The following is a 16069-nucleotide window of genomic DNA, read 5'->3' on the forward strand; positions in this document are numbered from 1 at the left end:
GATGAGGCTGATAGAAACTTTCAGTGAGGTGCTTTGGATTCTCTATCTAGACCCACGCTCTTGGGGGAACGGGCTGCCCTGGCCAATCAGTCCAGATTGTATACTTGGAGCTAGGTTGATTCCAGTGGTGACTTGGATGCTTTGTGCACACAGGACAGGTTTACTGCTCCTTATACAAAGCTGGAGACATCCGCGGGGGCGGCCCAGGAAGAACCCTACAGGATGTGATCCGGGGTTGCCATCCTGGCCCTAACACCCATGACCCACCACAGCCTGGACCCCTGCAGCAGAAAATAAGTGAACACTGGGCTCCCCGACCCCATCCTGTAATAGTGAACACTGGGCCACCACGTCCTGTAGTAGAGGATATGGGGGGCACTGGGCTTTCACCCCGTTCTCTAAGAGGATATGAGGGCACTGGGCTTTCACCCCATTCTCTAAGAGGATATGGGGGGCACTGGGCTTTTACCCCGTTCTCTAATAGGATATGGGGGGCACTGGGCTTTCACCCCTTCCTGCAGTGCGTATGAGGGGACATTCGCTGGAATCGGTGGACCTTCCTTACCTCCTGCATCCCAGTGGCTCTATTCCTGGAGGGTTTTTTTCAACTTGATAAATAATTCACATTTGTCCATACAACAAAATTACACCATGGCTGTGTTGTGGGATGGCATACCTGGGTCCTGTGGATCTCCTCATGCTCCATTGAGCTTCTTTCTGTGGTGACAGCTGCCAGGTCAATGTGCAAGTCAATTCCAGTATGTCTGCCTTTCTTCTCCATCCAGCCCCTTGTCCCCGTTCCTCATCCATCTTTCCTCCCCATCATTTGCCTCATTTTGCTTCCTCCATTTTTCGCCTGCCACCACCTTTGCCCACTAGGGAACCTCTGTAGAGGCATCCCAAATCCACTAACAACCATTTTGTTCTTGTGGAAGAACATACAGGACGCTTTACTTTCTATTCCTTACCTGGGTTCTCAGCTCATGGGTCCCAAGGAGGGCCCCTGTGTCCTGTGTATCCGACTCCCATCTCTAGTGTGTTGCAGTGAAGTTTCTGTCACTGTGTGTGAAGGCAGCTGTAGGTTCCCAGTATTCTCCAGGGACCTTGTTTTATGTCATATCCAATCTTTCCCTGTCACATGCTCCCGCTGATATGTGTGCCCAGGGAGGAGGAGCACTGGGTCTTGGTGAGTGCTGAAGACCCCACAGACCCTCGGTGTTGGCATGCTCTTCCCCCAGAGACCTACACATCCACTCTGTTTTCTTTCAGGACTTAGCACCTCCCGCCTCCAGCCTCCCTTTCTTGCATCCCACTCCTCAGATGCCTTCCTATCCCCCCTTTCTGCTCTTGGCCAAGCCCATCTTCCTGGAAAAAGCTGGTCATGCCCAGCTGCACAGATGCGAGAACAAATGTGGCGGGTGCCCAGGCCTGCATCCGCGGCCGCACCAGGGTAACACGTAGGGCAGCCCCTACCCCTCATTCCGGGCTTCGTGGGCCACTGCTGACCACAGCTGGCTGTCCACCTGGGACGTGGCACTGCGGCTTTCCCAACTAGGGCCTCCTTTTACCTCGTTAACCCCCAGCAGGTCCCTTGGACCATGGCTCGCTCTCTCAGAAGATGGTCAACTGGCTTCCCCGCTGAGCGCAGCCGCACACTGTGTTGGTCATGGGTCACCGTGAAGCAGCTCTGTTTGCATCTCCACTGACTGCACTGTCAGCACTGCGGACACAGCAGTGTCCTGCCCTCCGGAGCTTAAGCCCTAGTGGAGAAGCCAGATGCTACCCAGACAACCACAGTATTCACATGCACTTACACCGTGACAAGTGCTCCCCACCCACAGCCTGTTGCAGCACGTGCCTGGTCACAGAGCCCAGGGGAGGCTTCCCGGGGAAGGCTCTGGCTGAGTTCTGCAGGGAGCCGGAGCTGGATGGGGCAAGAGGGAACAGCCAGTGCCCAGGGTGAGGCTGGTCTCGCAGTTCCTTGACCTGCAGAACGGGGAGCATGGCCCTTCATTCATGTCCATCCAGTGCGTCTTTCCCTTGCACTCCACTGAAGGCAGGGCTGGTGGCTTGGACTTTAGGATGGCGAGGAAACATGTGTGGAAGTGAGAGATGGCTTACGGGGCCTCTTTCTGGTTTTTGAGTCTTCAGGCGTGTTGAAGCCCAAACCACACAGCATCTGCCAGGCTGAGTGCAGGGTTGTTGTGCACTGCAGTGTCTGACCCTCCCCGTCTGTCACTGGCCGGCTTGATGTGTGGAGCCACAGAGAGGCTGCCCCGAAATAACTCACATTCCAGGGCAGGGTGGAATGTTTGCCTCCCTGTGCGGGTCTGCGTCTTGCTTTGTGCTGGGCTGCAACCCTGTGCATAATGAAATGAATATGAGCAGACTGTGCCCCAGGCTCCCACTGAGCTCCCTGGAGGGGTGATGGGTCTGCAGGATAAGAACAGGTAGATTTTTGCTGGCACTGTCTGGTTTTAACTGTTTTTGCCTGAGAAAAAACTTCAATTCACGTGCTTCATGATGATGGGGCTAGTGATCAAGGGGTTTGTTCCTACGTGTATCTCAGAAGAGGTGGGAAATTCACCTTAGAAACTTTTATTTTAACATGTTTAATTTTTTTTATCTTACTGCTCTTGCAGTTTTCACGTTTGTTTAAATTGGAAATGCCAGTGGTTTGAGGAAAAACACGTTAAGCCTGGAAGCAGAACTTCAGCAGATGCGGCTCTTTTCCTGTCTGTCTTTAGTGAGGCTTTGAGCTGCCTCGCACAAGCAGGTCAGTGATCCGGTCCTCGCCCAGGTTAACAAGGGTCCTTGTGCGTTGCATGTGAGTTCCCCTCTCCAGTGTTGCTGGAGGGGATTTGCCGAATACTAAGTGTCATTCTTAAGCATTATATGAATTATTTAGTAATGCACAGTGTTTCTCAGTAACCGTGTGCAACTAATACTGTATGAATTCATGAGTATTTCTGGAACCAGGAGACTTTTTAAAATCATATATTCATTCATTCAACAAATCTTTATTGGGTGTCCATTGTGTGCTGGGCACCATTCTAGGGGCTAATATTCCAGTGGGAGAGAGAGATGCTAAACATGAAACTATAAACTGGGTATCAGCATAAGTTAGTCACAGGGTATGTTACTGGGAAGCCTCGATGAGAGGCAGGGCGGTCGGGGAAGCCTCGATGAGAGGCCGGGTGGTTGGGGAAGGCTCGATGAGAGGCCGGGTGGTCAGAGAAGCCTTGATGAGAGGGAGGGTGGTCGGGGAAGCCTCCATGAGAGGCCAGGTGGTTGGGGAAGCTTTGATGAGAGGCCGGGTGGTCGGGGAAGCCTCGATGAGAGGCAGGGTGGTCCGGGAAGCTTCGATGAGAGGCAGGGTGGTCAGGGAAGCCTCGATGAGAGGCAGGGTGGTCAGGGAAGGCTCGATGAGAGGCCGGGTGGTCAGAGAAGCCTCAATGAGAGGCAGCGAGCAGACATACGCAGGAGGGAGGGGTCGGGCCAGGCAGAGATCGGGGGGTGTGTGTGGGGCAGAGGGAACTGTGGGTGAAGTTCTGTGTCTGAGGTGTGCCTGGCATGTGGGGAGGCCTGTGGCTGGAGGAGAGGCATTGGGGCCTGGCCCCACCTCTCACACTCACACACACCTCCTGCTCCAACCACCGTCCCTGGGTTATGGATGCAGTGGCATTCAAGACACTGCAGAGTCCACACCCTGGAGCCCTGGTTCTGTTTGTCCCCAGAGAAAAACAGGCTGGCCCTGAACCACTCCTTTTTCTTCCACGGCTGATGCTGGCGAGCACACCTGCAGTGTCTGTGAGGGTGCTGCCATCTGTCACTGAGGGCCAGGCCGGGGCAGGTGCCACACGTGCAATGTGAGGGCTCAACACACAGCCATTTCCAAGGCTGTGCTGACTCCACGGGAGCGTGGAGGTCTCTGAGCTCAGGCATCCTGTGGATGGCCACAGCATCCTGGGATGGACCAGTGCTGCAAGAGCCGGTCTGCCAGAATGTTTATGCAAACTCAGAAAGACGTTTTTGCTCTTTTTCATGAAATTAAAAATTTTAAAAGATCTAGTCCACACATATTCAAGAAAAGTATAACTAACAATTCCTCAGTATAGGACAAACAGACTTTCCACTCCTGATGGCTCAAGAAGGGGGCGTTTGATACCCCCACTTCCTTCTCCAGATGTTGCAATGTTTACTCCTTTTGTAGAAAGTCTCTTCCTGTCTTTCTCTGTCTGCCCGTCTCCCCACTTTCCTCCCCCTCCCCCTCTCGCTCCCTCTCCCATGATCCCCCCTCTCTCCCCCACACTCTCTCCCCCTCCCTCTCCCCTCTCTACTCCTCCCCCCTCCCCCTCTCCCCTCCATCCCCTTCTCACCTCCCCTTTCTGATTGACTCTGTCCCCTTCACATTGAGCTGCTGTCCCCACCACTCTGTGGATGCTGCTCTGAGGTCACCAGTGATCTATCTGTTGCTAAATCTAATGATCAGTTCTCAGTTCCCATCTTGATGGACCAATAGCATTTAGCCAAGATTTGTCATTTTCCCCCTTTTAAAACACTTTCTTCCTTGGACCTGGGACATGAAACCTTTCTTCCTACCTCACTGGCTGCTCCTTTGCAACAGCCTTTGTTGGTTCATCCATATTTTGGACTTTTGCAACCAAAAGTTTTTATCTAGAAATCTGTCATAATAACACATTATTTTTTATAATCAGTTATAATTCATGATTGAGTGGTTATAGTACTGCTATTATTTTGTATTGTGGTAGAGTATATGCAATAATTACAATTTTAACCATTTGTTGAGTGTAGCTTCTAGTGGCATTTAAATATGTTCACAATTTGTATAACTATCGTCACTATCTATACCCAACACTTTCCCTATCCCAGACATCAACTCTGTACCCGGGTGAGAACTCCCCGTTTCTCTCTTCCTCAGGCTGTGGTAATGTCTACATTTTCTCCTTATGAATCTGCCTGTTCAAGTTCCCTTATAGAAGTGGGATCATACAGTATCGGTCCTTTCATGTCTGCATGGACACTTGGTTTGTTTCTATCTTTTGGCAGTAGTGATTAATGCCATGAATGTTGGTGTACAGATATCTGTTCAAGTCCCTACTTTCAGTTCTTTTGGATCTGCCAACTAGGAGTGGAATGCCTGGGTCCTATGGTACATCTATGTTTCACTCTTTGAGGCACCACCAGCCTTTTCTGCAGTGGCTACACAATCTTACATTCCCCCTAACCTGTGGGTACCAACTTCTCCACATCCTAGCCAACACTCACTTTGCATGAAAAAAGTATATTATTAGAGCCATTCTAGTAGGCATGAAGTAGTATCATTATGGCTTTGATTTGTAGTTCTGTAATAACTAATGTTGAGCATCATTTCATGTGCTTATTTGTCTATCTTCTTTGCAGAAATGTCTATTCAACTTACTTGCCCATTTTTAAATTGGGTTGTTTTGTTGTTGAGTTTTAGTTCTTCATATATTCTGGAAATTAGGCCCTTATCAGATATGTGATTTGCAGATATTTTCTCCACTTGGCAGATTGTCTTTTTGCTTTCTTGAGAGTGTGCTTCAATGTAAAAAAAGGTCTTATTTTGATGAAACTCATTATCTAACTTCATTTCCAATGCTTTTGCTTTAATATCCATGAAATTGTTGCCAAATCCAATGCCATGAAGATTTAGTTCAGTGTTTTCTTTGAGAGTTTTATAGTTTTAGCTCTTAAGTTTAGGTCTTTGATTCATTTTGAGTTAATTGTTTACAGGTGTAAGGTGAGCTTTAACTTCATTCTTCTGCATATGGATATCCAGTTTTCCCAGTGCCATTTGATGAAAAGACTGTCCTTTACACAGTGAATGTTCTTGGCACCCTTGCCAAAAATCATTTGACTGTCTATGTTAAGCATTTATTTCCAGGCTCTCTTTTCTATTCTGTTGGTCTGTCCTGATGGTAATACTGTACTGTTTTAATTACTGTAGCTTTGGGGTAAATTTCAAATTCAGGAAGTATGTATGAGTCTTCTAATTTTGTTATTCTTTTTCCAAGATTGTTTTTGCTATTTGGGGCCCCTTGCAATTTCACGTGAATTTGGGGACCTCCTTTTTCATTTCTGCAAAAAAAAGCCATTGCAATGTTGACAGAGATTGCATTGAATCTGTAGATCATTTTGATGAGTATTTACGTCCTAGCAATGTTGTTTTTCTATCTATGAACATGACATTGGCTTTCCATATATTTGTTTCTTGAACTTCTTCCTCAATATTTTGTAGTTTTTAGCATACAAATCTTTCACTTCCTTGGTTAAACTTATTTCTAGGTATTTAATTCTTTTGGATGCTATTGTAAATATAATTGCTTTCTTAATTTTCTTTTCATATTGTTCATTGCTGTTGTATAGAAATACAAATACCGATTTTCACATGTTAATCTTGTACCCTGTAACTGTTGAATTTTTGTATTAGCTCTAGTAGCTTTTTGTGTATTCTTTGGAATTTTCTCTATATAGGAACATGTTACCTGTGAATAGAGTTTTACCTCATCCTTTTCAATTTGAAAGTCTTTCATTTATTTATTTTTTGTTGGTTGTCTCTGTTGCTGTCGCTGGAACTTGCAGCAGAGTGTTGACTGGACATGGCAGCAGTGCGCACTTGTCTTCTTCCTGATCTTGGGGAAAATGTTCAGTCTTGCCATTGAGTATGATGTTAGCTGTGGGTTTTTCATAAATACTTTGTATTACTTGAGGAATTTTCTCCCATCTTTGTTTTCCAAGAACTTTTTTTCTGAAAGGGTATTGCATTTTCAGAAGCCCTTTCTGCATTGATTGAGATGATTGCGTGGGTTTTCTCCCTTCGTGCTGCTACTGCAGTGCATGACACTTGACTGATTTTCTTATATTGAACCACCCCTGTGTTCTTGGGATAAATCCCACTCGGTCATGGTGAATAGTCCTTTTAACATACTATTCCCTGACTTTCTTTTGAGGCTTTTTGCATCTGTAGTCATAAGGGATATTGGTGTGTAGTTTTCTTTACTCGCAATGTCTTCATCTGGCTTTGGTATCTGAGAAGGGCTGGCCTCCTACCATATGTTAGGAAGCGTTCCCTCCATTCCAGTTTTTAAAAAGAGTTTGTGAAAGAGATCTATCTACTCTTGTGACTTCTAAGCATGGACACATTTCCTGGCCCAGTCCTGGTTCCTCCTCCCCTCTGTCCACACACTTAGTTCCACCTGTTTAGACACAACTGTGTGGTAGATGGTTCTAGAACCACATCTCTAACCCAACCGCTACTCCAAGCACCAAACTCATACAGCAGTCAGTCCACTCAGTATGTTCAATAGGCATCTCAATCTTAATATGGCATTTCCCCCCAGACATGCTTCTCCAGTCTCTCCCATCTCAGTCAGTGGAAACACCTTCCACCTGCTGGTCAGGCCCCAAATCCTTGAATTGCTGTGTTGGTGCTGACTCTTGACTGCAGACAGCAGAATCCGCTATAGCTAATTTAAGCAGTGAGGATATGTGTGAAGCCATTGGGTAGATCATAGCATCCATGGGAGAGTCAGGAAACCAGAACAGCGAGAAACAACCACAACCCTGGAGAAACACCCAGCCACGCTGTAGGACTGTGTTAGGGAAACCCCCTTCCCCGTCCCCTGCTGCTCAGCACCAACAATGCCAGGGACAGGACCCAGAAGAACCAAACACCTCAACATCCATCTGCTGTGTCCAGCCCGATTCCTGTGTTCCTTCCACATCTCATGTGGTGCATCTCCTGGCAAAACCAGGCACATCTGCACACCAGCTGCAAGGGATCCCGGAGCATGGCATTATGGCCTCCAGCTTCTGCACACTGGAGGGCACACCGGGGGTGGGGGGCGGTGGCAGGGTCACTAATTCAGTGTCTGCCTCTGTGCTTTTTGGGTTCTGTCTCCGCAGCCAGCTTTTCAGCAGTCCTGCCCCCTCTGCCTTTACAGGTCCTGCTTTGACCATTTCCCACGACCTCTGTCACTCCCCCGGAACCCAACCTCATCACTTTCACCAAGATCAGGCATCCACTTCCTGATCTCCTGCCTCCACCTGCTGAGCTCTCTGAAATGTAAGTCGGAACAGGTCGCTTCCTTTCTAACTCCATCCCCCCTGAGTGTCCCCACTTTCGCTGTGTTTGTGAGCTCACCAGATCTGCCCCCCCACCACCCCATAGGGCCTTTGCACAGGTGGCTCCTTTGCCTAGAAGTCCCAGGTAGCTTCCTCTCAGTGTCTGCTCAGCCTGCCCCATCAGAGAGGCCTTCCTTGACCGGATTTGTGTTCTGTCCACTGGTTTATTTCCCTCCACTGGAATGTCAGCTTCCCAAAGATGGGGGCTGTGCTGTGACTACCAGTAATAGTTGATCAGTAAGTACTTTTTGAATAAACCAAGCTATGTTAATAGTCCATGTTTTGGAAAAACTCCCTAGAAAACATCCCTAATTCCATGGATCCATGGCAAAGAAGGAACCAGATCTGTAGAAACGGGCTGGAGAAGCTCACAAAGGACTCCTGGGCTGAGAAAGCCCCACGCGGTCCCACTTTCTTTCTGTATAGTGGAGGTGTGGCAGGGGTGAGCTCCTACCACGGGCCCCAGAGTCTCCAGTAAGAGTGAGATTCCGGGCTGCACCCTGACCAGGCGCCACTGGGTCACTGCTGACCGTCCTGGAGGTGCGGAACAGGGATGAAGCCGTTTATTCTGGAGGCATGCCAGCATTCTTGGGTCCTGCTCTGGCAGGAGCTGTCGGGCCACACAGACTTAGAAAAGTGGCTCCCATCCTGGACAGCACCGTGGGCAGTACTGTCACGGGGACGGGCTGGGAGGAGGGTGTGGCAGGGGTGTTGGGGGCCTCAGGTAGGGGCCAGCACAGAGGGACACCCAGATGCCCAGCACAGAGGGCAGGAACAGGTCAGCTCCCTGCCTGGGCTCACGGATGGGGCTGGAAGTTCTAGGAAGCAGAGCAAGTAAGCAGGACAGGGAACAGTGAGAACACAGGTGTAGATGGAGAATCAAGGCGGGGCGCAGCCAGGGATTCCAGGGAGGAGTAGACAGAAACTCAAGGGAGGGAGGCCTCGATGGGGATCCCAGGGAGGTGTGGACAGGGATTCTAGGAAGGAGTACACAGAGACTCAAGGAGGCCTCGACAGAGATCCCAGGGAGACTGCCTGCTGCATAGGAGGGAGGCTCCTAGCTGTGTCCCTGACCTTCATCCACTCTGTAACCTGTGACAAAACGGAGCATTATCTGTAAATGAGCACATCTGTGCCGCAGTTTTGGGGATGGTGCCAGGGTAGGGGTGAGGGACAAGTTGAAGGGACAGGTTGAGGTGGGGTCCCTGTGAGGCCCTCCTGGACAGAGTGGACCTTATGAGACCCTCCCTAGCTGAATTCCCAGCAGGAAGCTGGTGCCCAGAGCACCCTGGACTAACGGGCGGGAGAGGGACTTTGTTTTGGGAGGCTCTTTGTAGATCAAGGCATTAAAATTGCACCTTTGGGGAAAGCATGTTCCAGAGCACCAGACACCCCGAGGCACCCTGAGTGGGGGGGGTGGGGGGTGATGGAATTTGGGGCCCTCGCTGAAGCCCTTCATTATCCAGGCCAGGCGCGGGGTGGCACGTAGTTCCCACAGCGGCCCCTGGACGGAGGAGAGGGCCTGGGCCGTCCACACCTGCAGAAATCTGGAGCTGGTCCGCCTAGACCAGGGGAAATCGGTGTCCCGTCCGGGTACACTGGCAGAACTCAGGGGTCAGATCCTCTGCCCTGGAGCATTCAGATTTGTGCTTCTACGTTATGGAAACCAGGGGCCCGTCCGGGTGCAGCGTGGCATCCACAAAATGGCAGGTCCCCGAGCTCCGGGCTCCGAGAGAACAAAAGCAGAAGCCACTGCCGCCCGCGCTCGGGGAGGAGCCGCCCAGGTGGGCGCGTCCGGGGCTAGGCGGGAGCTGCGCAGCCCGGTCCAGGGGAGACGCCCCGCCCAGGCCGGACCCTCGGAGCCTCCTAGGGGAGACCCCGGCCCCGCCCCTCTCTCGCCCGGATCGGGCGGGGCCCCGGGAACGCGCGCGGCGAAGGCGGCCTCGGCCCAGTGCACAGCGGGACCAGGCAGAGTTCGGGGAAAGCGTCGGAGTTCGGGAGACCAGGGGCCAGCATGGGTTTCAGCACAGCAGACGGCGGGGGCGGCCCAGGCGCCCGGGTAAGAGGGGGCACGAGGACTGCGGCGGGTAGGGGCGCAAGCTGGCGCCGGAGTAGGGGCGGGTAGGGGCGCGAGCGGGCGCCGGAGTAGGGGCGGGGTGGGGGCGCGGGGGTAGGGGCGGGGTGGGGGCGCCGGAATAGGGGCGGGATGGGGGCGCCAGGGTAGGGGCGGGGTGAAGGCGCGAGCATCAAGGCGGGCGGGCGCGGGGATTGGGGTGGGAGGGGGCGCGGGTACCCAGACGTGCTGGGGGTCCTGGCGTGGGTCCTGGGACCTGCCGGCGGCTGCTGCGGGAACGGGAGGGAGCTTCTTCAGGCACCCTTTTCCTTGTAACCTCATGAATACTCGGGAGAAGAAATAACGCTTTCTGGACAGATTTGCCCTCTCGGTGCCTGAAGGGGAGCCAGGGGAGGGGAGTCTGAAATCTCATCGCCAAAACTGAGAGTTGCTAAGTTACTCTTTAGCTCAAACCGGTGGGACAGAACAGTGATCTGTGGTGGCCCGGAACAAAGAGAATTTTTACTTAAAAATACCAAGATTGACTTTTGTGTTGGAGTGCTAGTTGATTTGAGTAAGAAACATTTGCTAGTAAAACAAGACAGTTATTTCAGCTTTGGTGAAAGAGTGATAAAGCTGTTTTCAGGTTTTTCATGTGAGTTGCAAAAAGTATATTGGGTTTGCTTTTCCCTGTTTCGTGTGAAACTAAAGAGTGGTTGAGGTGAGGTAATTACACTCTACTCCTGTTACCCAACAGCACTTTTGCCTAAAAAGTTTAGTTGGTACGTCTAGGTGTCTAATTAAGAATTGAAACATATAATTTAAAAATTAAGTTAAATGTCATTGAAACGGTGCATAATTGATACTTTTGGCTGAGCCTTAGGCAGCTGGGTGGGTCCTGAATCAAGATTCCTGGGAAGGTAGGTTTCTCAGCTTCCCGAAGAGATTTACTGTAAATCTTCATGTAATGTGGACAAAGGTGAGTTTTAGCTTTCAATTTCCCTGAGCCTGCCTCGAATTCACAAAATTCCAGGCTCTCTGGGTCAGAAGGAACTTCGGAGATCTTGAGGAGGCCGCCGTTTCCGAGATTCTGTGATATATTCAGCATTTACATTCCCTATGGGATCACAACCCACTGGGCAGCAGTGCTTGGTGACCCCCCCCACCGAGAAGTGGGTTCATATTCCTGCTTCTGAGGAGATACCAGGTTTTTATTTCACTGTGCGGCATCCGGTGTGCAAATGCAGGTGTGGCCTGGGCTGGGAGCACACAGGCTTGACCCCGCAGGCAGCCGGTAGGCCAGGGTGTCAGGTCCCCTGTGTTAGCCGGAGCCTTCTCATCTTTTATCCTGGTAGAGGGGCGCTGCTGGCCTTTCTGGGGGGTGGGTCTAGTCTGAAATCGCCTTTGTGGGATCTGTGGCACTGGCTAGCTCTCAAGCTGGCCGGTGGTCTCAAAGGAACTCTTCGTTACATGTAAAGTAGCCCAGAAATGCTGGGCTGAGGAAGTAATTTGCCCCAAGGCTCCCTGAGACCTGTATTCACAGGTTGTATCATCCAGCCAAACACAGGAGGCCCCAGATCCCCAGATCTCAGAGATTTTTGTGGGAAATCATCTGAGTCTAGCTCAGACACCACTGCCTCCCTCCTTCCAAACAGAATGAGTTTGTCCTCTCTTTGCGTTTGAACAAAAGTCAGGCCATCTAGAGCCACCTAACTCTCACCTCAGACCTCCAAGGTGGGGCTACTCATTCTATAGATAGTGGAAATTGAGGCTTCAACACCTGCCCAGCATCTCACTGCCAAGAAGCAGCAAAGCTAGGTTTGAGCCAAACTCCTGGTTCTCCTTCTCCCCTCAAGGGCCCTGAAATTTTGGTGCCTCTCCTGGCTGATACAGCATCAGTGCTTCTGTGCTCTGGGGCAGCGGTTCTGTTCCCCACCTGGGTCGCCCCACACCTGGCAGGGCAGGTGCTCCCTGTGGACAGGCCAGTGCTGTTGGGTCCAGCCAAGACCTCAGGTGCCACGTGTGTGGTGAGGGGCTCCCTTCTTCCACCATGCTGTTGAAGACAGAGCCTCAGACTTTGTCTGACCCGAGACCCCAACGTGCTTCTGAGCAGGGGGAGAGTGAAGAGGGGTAGGCTGGGATGAGTGGGTGGCGGGGCTGGAGGGGGTTGAGAGGTGGCAGGTTCCATCCTGAAGGTGTTGGTCCTGGGCCTGGGAATCTGGACTCTGGTAAGCAGAAGGCACCCAACATTTCCCTTTACCTTATGGGGGGCTCTCGGGGAGGTGTCTGTGAAGTGGGTAACAGGCTCCAGACTCCGATCATTTGTCCAAAGAACAGGCCTGGAATCTTGGAAACCAGCACATCCACCCTCCATGAGCTGTTGTCCTTCGGGCCAGTAGCTCAGCCTCTCTGAGCTTCAGTCTGTTCATTGTTTGCAGGAATCATCTGTGCCTCACCTACCTCTCCGAGTACCCTAGAGTCAAACTTGAAAAGAGATGTACACAAGCTTTTAACAAGGAAACACAGTTGCATTCTTCACTTATGTTACTGTCCTTTAACAGAATGTTCCTAAATTGAAAGCTGCCTATGTCGTTCTGATATCTGGGACACTTTTCTGGGCCGCAGTTCACACCTGGGCCCAGGTTCTCAAAGACAAAGCTTTTGAATTCTTTTTGATTGATCTTACAAAATTTCCCCTGACAGAAAATCACATTGTGCAAAAGAGATACTTTGTGGTGAATTTGAATTTCTTTCACATGTTAAAACTGCTTACCTTTCTGAGGCTGACACAGCCTGGACGTGGGTTCTGCACTGGAGTCGCTACGTCAGCCAGGTAACAAGAATATGCCTCCCCTGGAGAAGCTGAGCCTGCCCACATCCACCCTGTGCCCGCCCACATCCACCCTGTGCCCCTCAACTCTGGTACGCCTCACCTAGAGAGGGCTTTCTGGGTCACCCTGCCTTCATCATCAGCCCAAAGCCTCTCCGGCCCTGGGGAGGGTCTGCATACGATGGTCAGAGCCGACTTCGCCATGCCCTGTCTCTTGCCAGATCTCGTTTACCCGGGCAGCACTGCCAGTTGCTTCATTCCCCGACTTCTGTAGTGCTCAGCAATCTGTCCTTCCTCTCTGGTAAAGCCCAGATTCCCTCCCTTCCCAGCCTTATTCTAAGACAAATTTGCCTTTGGTGGCTATGCAGATGGGCAGAGCCTGCCCTGTGGGACTCTCCTTCCGGGCTTGCCACCTGAACATCATTCCTGAGACTTTCAAGAATAAAAATGACCCTCCCCTCCAGTGTCTAGTGGAGGGAATGACCCACCTCTAGTGTCCAATGGAGGGGACTAGCAACCCTTCTAGTGTCTAGTGGAGGGGACCACCAACCCCTCTGGTGTCTGCTGGAGGGGGATGACCCACCTCTCTAGTGTCCATTGGAGGAGACCACCCACCTCTTCAGTGTCTGCTGGTGGTGATGACCCCACTCCTCAAGGTCTAGTGCAGGAGGTATAGTTTGGTGGAAACTTTTGCCTGAAGTTCTCACTTGCCTTCAGGTAGTGACATATTTCCCTGCATTCACTGGGACATCGGGGGATTGGAATGAGTTTCTGAAAGCTCTTGATCCCTAACTTTTGGTATAATAGACTGAGACAAAGGACATTTGGTGTGGGTGGTGGTGTTACAGTGGTTTGGGATTCAGGCTGTGCACACACTGGCCCAGGTCAACTTTTGGTTTTCGCAGTGAGAGGGAGGGGAAGGCCCTGGTCCTCACCTTAATCACCTTTAGTCTTGAGTGATAATAGCTTTGCAGTGTACTTTGCAGTGTGTGGAGCACAGGAACTGCTCAGTAAATGTTAGTTATCATTCTATGATTCTGAAATGAGAGAGATGGAGATTTTTCTAGAAGTAAGGAAAAAAGAATGAGTTCCAATTTTTTGTCAAATTTCTTAGGGAAAAATATTCAATGAAATTATTTTCAAGTTGTTTATACTCAAAGATATCACCAAGAAATAGGAATTACAACTATAATATGTAGGATTTTAGCAAAACAATCATGTAATATTTTAAAGAAGTGTTTTGTAGAAGTGCCCAAATTATTAGGCAGTGAACCCTTCTGAGTTCAAGGGTTCCTGAGTTTTCTTTATGGATTGTTGAGAAAGATTAAAGAAGACCTCACTGGAACAAGCATTTAGTCAGCCTGTAGGACCACATTGGGCATAGGAGTGAATATTCATGTGTCTGGAGGCTGGAGCATTCCATGGCAGCAACCCAGAGAATCACAGTGACCACTCATACCTCCAAGACAAAGATACCTTCTCCCCAAAAGACAGTATTTAAAAAGAAAAGCATAGGGAAGGGGGTTGTTTGGGAAAGATTACAGCTAGGGTGGGAGTAATAAATACAAGGAGAGCAACAGTTCCAACAAATGAGAAAAAAAAATTAGCACAATTTCCACAAGGTACTAGGACTAACTTTCTGAAAAGAATTTAGCAAAGTGAAATTTACATAACGTAAAATCAACCATTTTAAAGTAAACAGTTCAGTGGCGGTCAGTACATTCACAATGTTAGGCAACCACCACCTCTTTCTAGCTCCAGACCATTTTCCTTATTCCAAAGTCAAACCCCTTACCTGTCATTCAGGCTCCAGATGATTTTCCTCATTCCAAAGTCAAAACCCCTTACCTGTCATTCAGGCTCCAGATCGTTTTCCTCATTCCGAAGTCAAAACCCCTTACCTGTCATTCAGGCTCCAGATCGTTTTCCTCATTCCAAAGTAAAAACCCCTTACCTATCTAGCTGTTTGTCCACATTCCGTCCTCCCCAGCCCCAGGCAACTCATCTGCTTTCTTTCTCTATGGATTTATCTATTCCGGACATTTCATATCAACGGAATCGCACAATATGTAGGGTTGTGTGTCTGATTTCTTTCCCTTAGCACGACGTTTGTGAACCTCATCTGTTGCAGCATGTGTCAGTATTTCATATCTTTTCATGGCTGTATAACTCTCCACTGTGTGGATAGACCACAGCTTGTCCATTCATCTGTTGATGGACATTTGGACTTTTTCTTTTGGCTTTTGTGGATAGCGCTGCTGTGAACATGTGTTTACAAGTTTTGTGTGTGTATGTATATTTGCATTTCTCTTGCAGATATACCTCAGAATGGAATTTCAAGATTCTGTCACAGTTCTGTGTAACTTTTTGACAGACCACCAGACTCGCTCCATAGCAGCTGCACCGTTTCCATTCCCACCAGCAAGTGCACAGGTGCAGTTTCCCCACATCCGCACCAACACTTGTTCTTTTATATTTTTTACATTATTATTATGGCCATCCTGGTAGGTCTGAACCATTATCTCAGTGTAGTTTTAATTTTCATTATATCTATATATCTTTTGATCCATTATCTATTATTATTCAGTTTATCTATATTTTCTTTTGTTGCTCATGCTTTCAGTGACATATTTAAGAATCCATTGCCACATGCAAAGGCATGAAGGTTTACCCCAATGTTTTCTTCTAAGAATTTTATGGTTTTAGGTCTTGTGTTTAGGTTGCTGATCCATTTTTAGTTAACTTTTGTATGTGGTGTGGGGTAGGGGTCTAACTTCATTCTTCTGTATGTGGTTATTCAGTTGTGTCAGCATTCATTCGTTGAATGAATTATTTTTTCCCCATTTTCAGCCAGGGTCTTTGAACCCTGGGTTTGTTTCCAGACCTCAATTCTATACCCTCAATGTCAATTCTTCTTTTGTCAGTTCCACATTGTTTACTGTAGCTTTTTTTTTTTTTTTTTTTTTTGAGATGGAGTCTCACTCTGTCGCCAGGCTGGAGTGCAGTGGCACGATCTT

At 49.4% G+C, this 16069-nt stretch overlaps 1 protein-coding gene across 27 annotated transcripts in view; it reads left to right on the top strand.

Annotated features, from left to right (window-relative positions):
- The window catches only part of PLEKHG4B (pleckstrin homology and RhoGEF domain containing G4B), a 156682-nt gene that overhangs the window by 44386 nt on the left and 96227 nt on the right, over positions 1–16069 (top strand). For 13 of the 27 annotated variants that reach the window (XM_054684904.2, XM_063810192.1, XM_054684903.2 and 10 more), the window contains 2 exons: positions 2643–2776; positions 7989–8110. Coding sequence is in view for 3 of the 27 variants with exons in the window: in XM_054684896.2 (XP_054540871.1) it covers positions 10184–10228 (45 nt within the window). In the remaining 24 variants the exon portion in view is untranslated. Of the gene's footprint in view, positions 1–2642; positions 2777–7988; positions 8111–8871; positions 10229–16069 lie in introns of those variants that run through there. The other 14 variants (XR_010156814.1, XR_010156815.1, XR_010156812.1 and 11 more) reach the window with 3 other exon arrangements.

This window comes from Pan troglodytes, chromosome 4 (assembly GCF_028858775.2).
Source record: "Pan troglodytes isolate AG18354 chromosome 4, NHGRI_mPanTro3-v2.0_pri, whole genome shotgun sequence".
NCBI lineage: Eukaryota > Metazoa > Chordata > Mammalia > Primates > Hominidae > Pan > Pan troglodytes.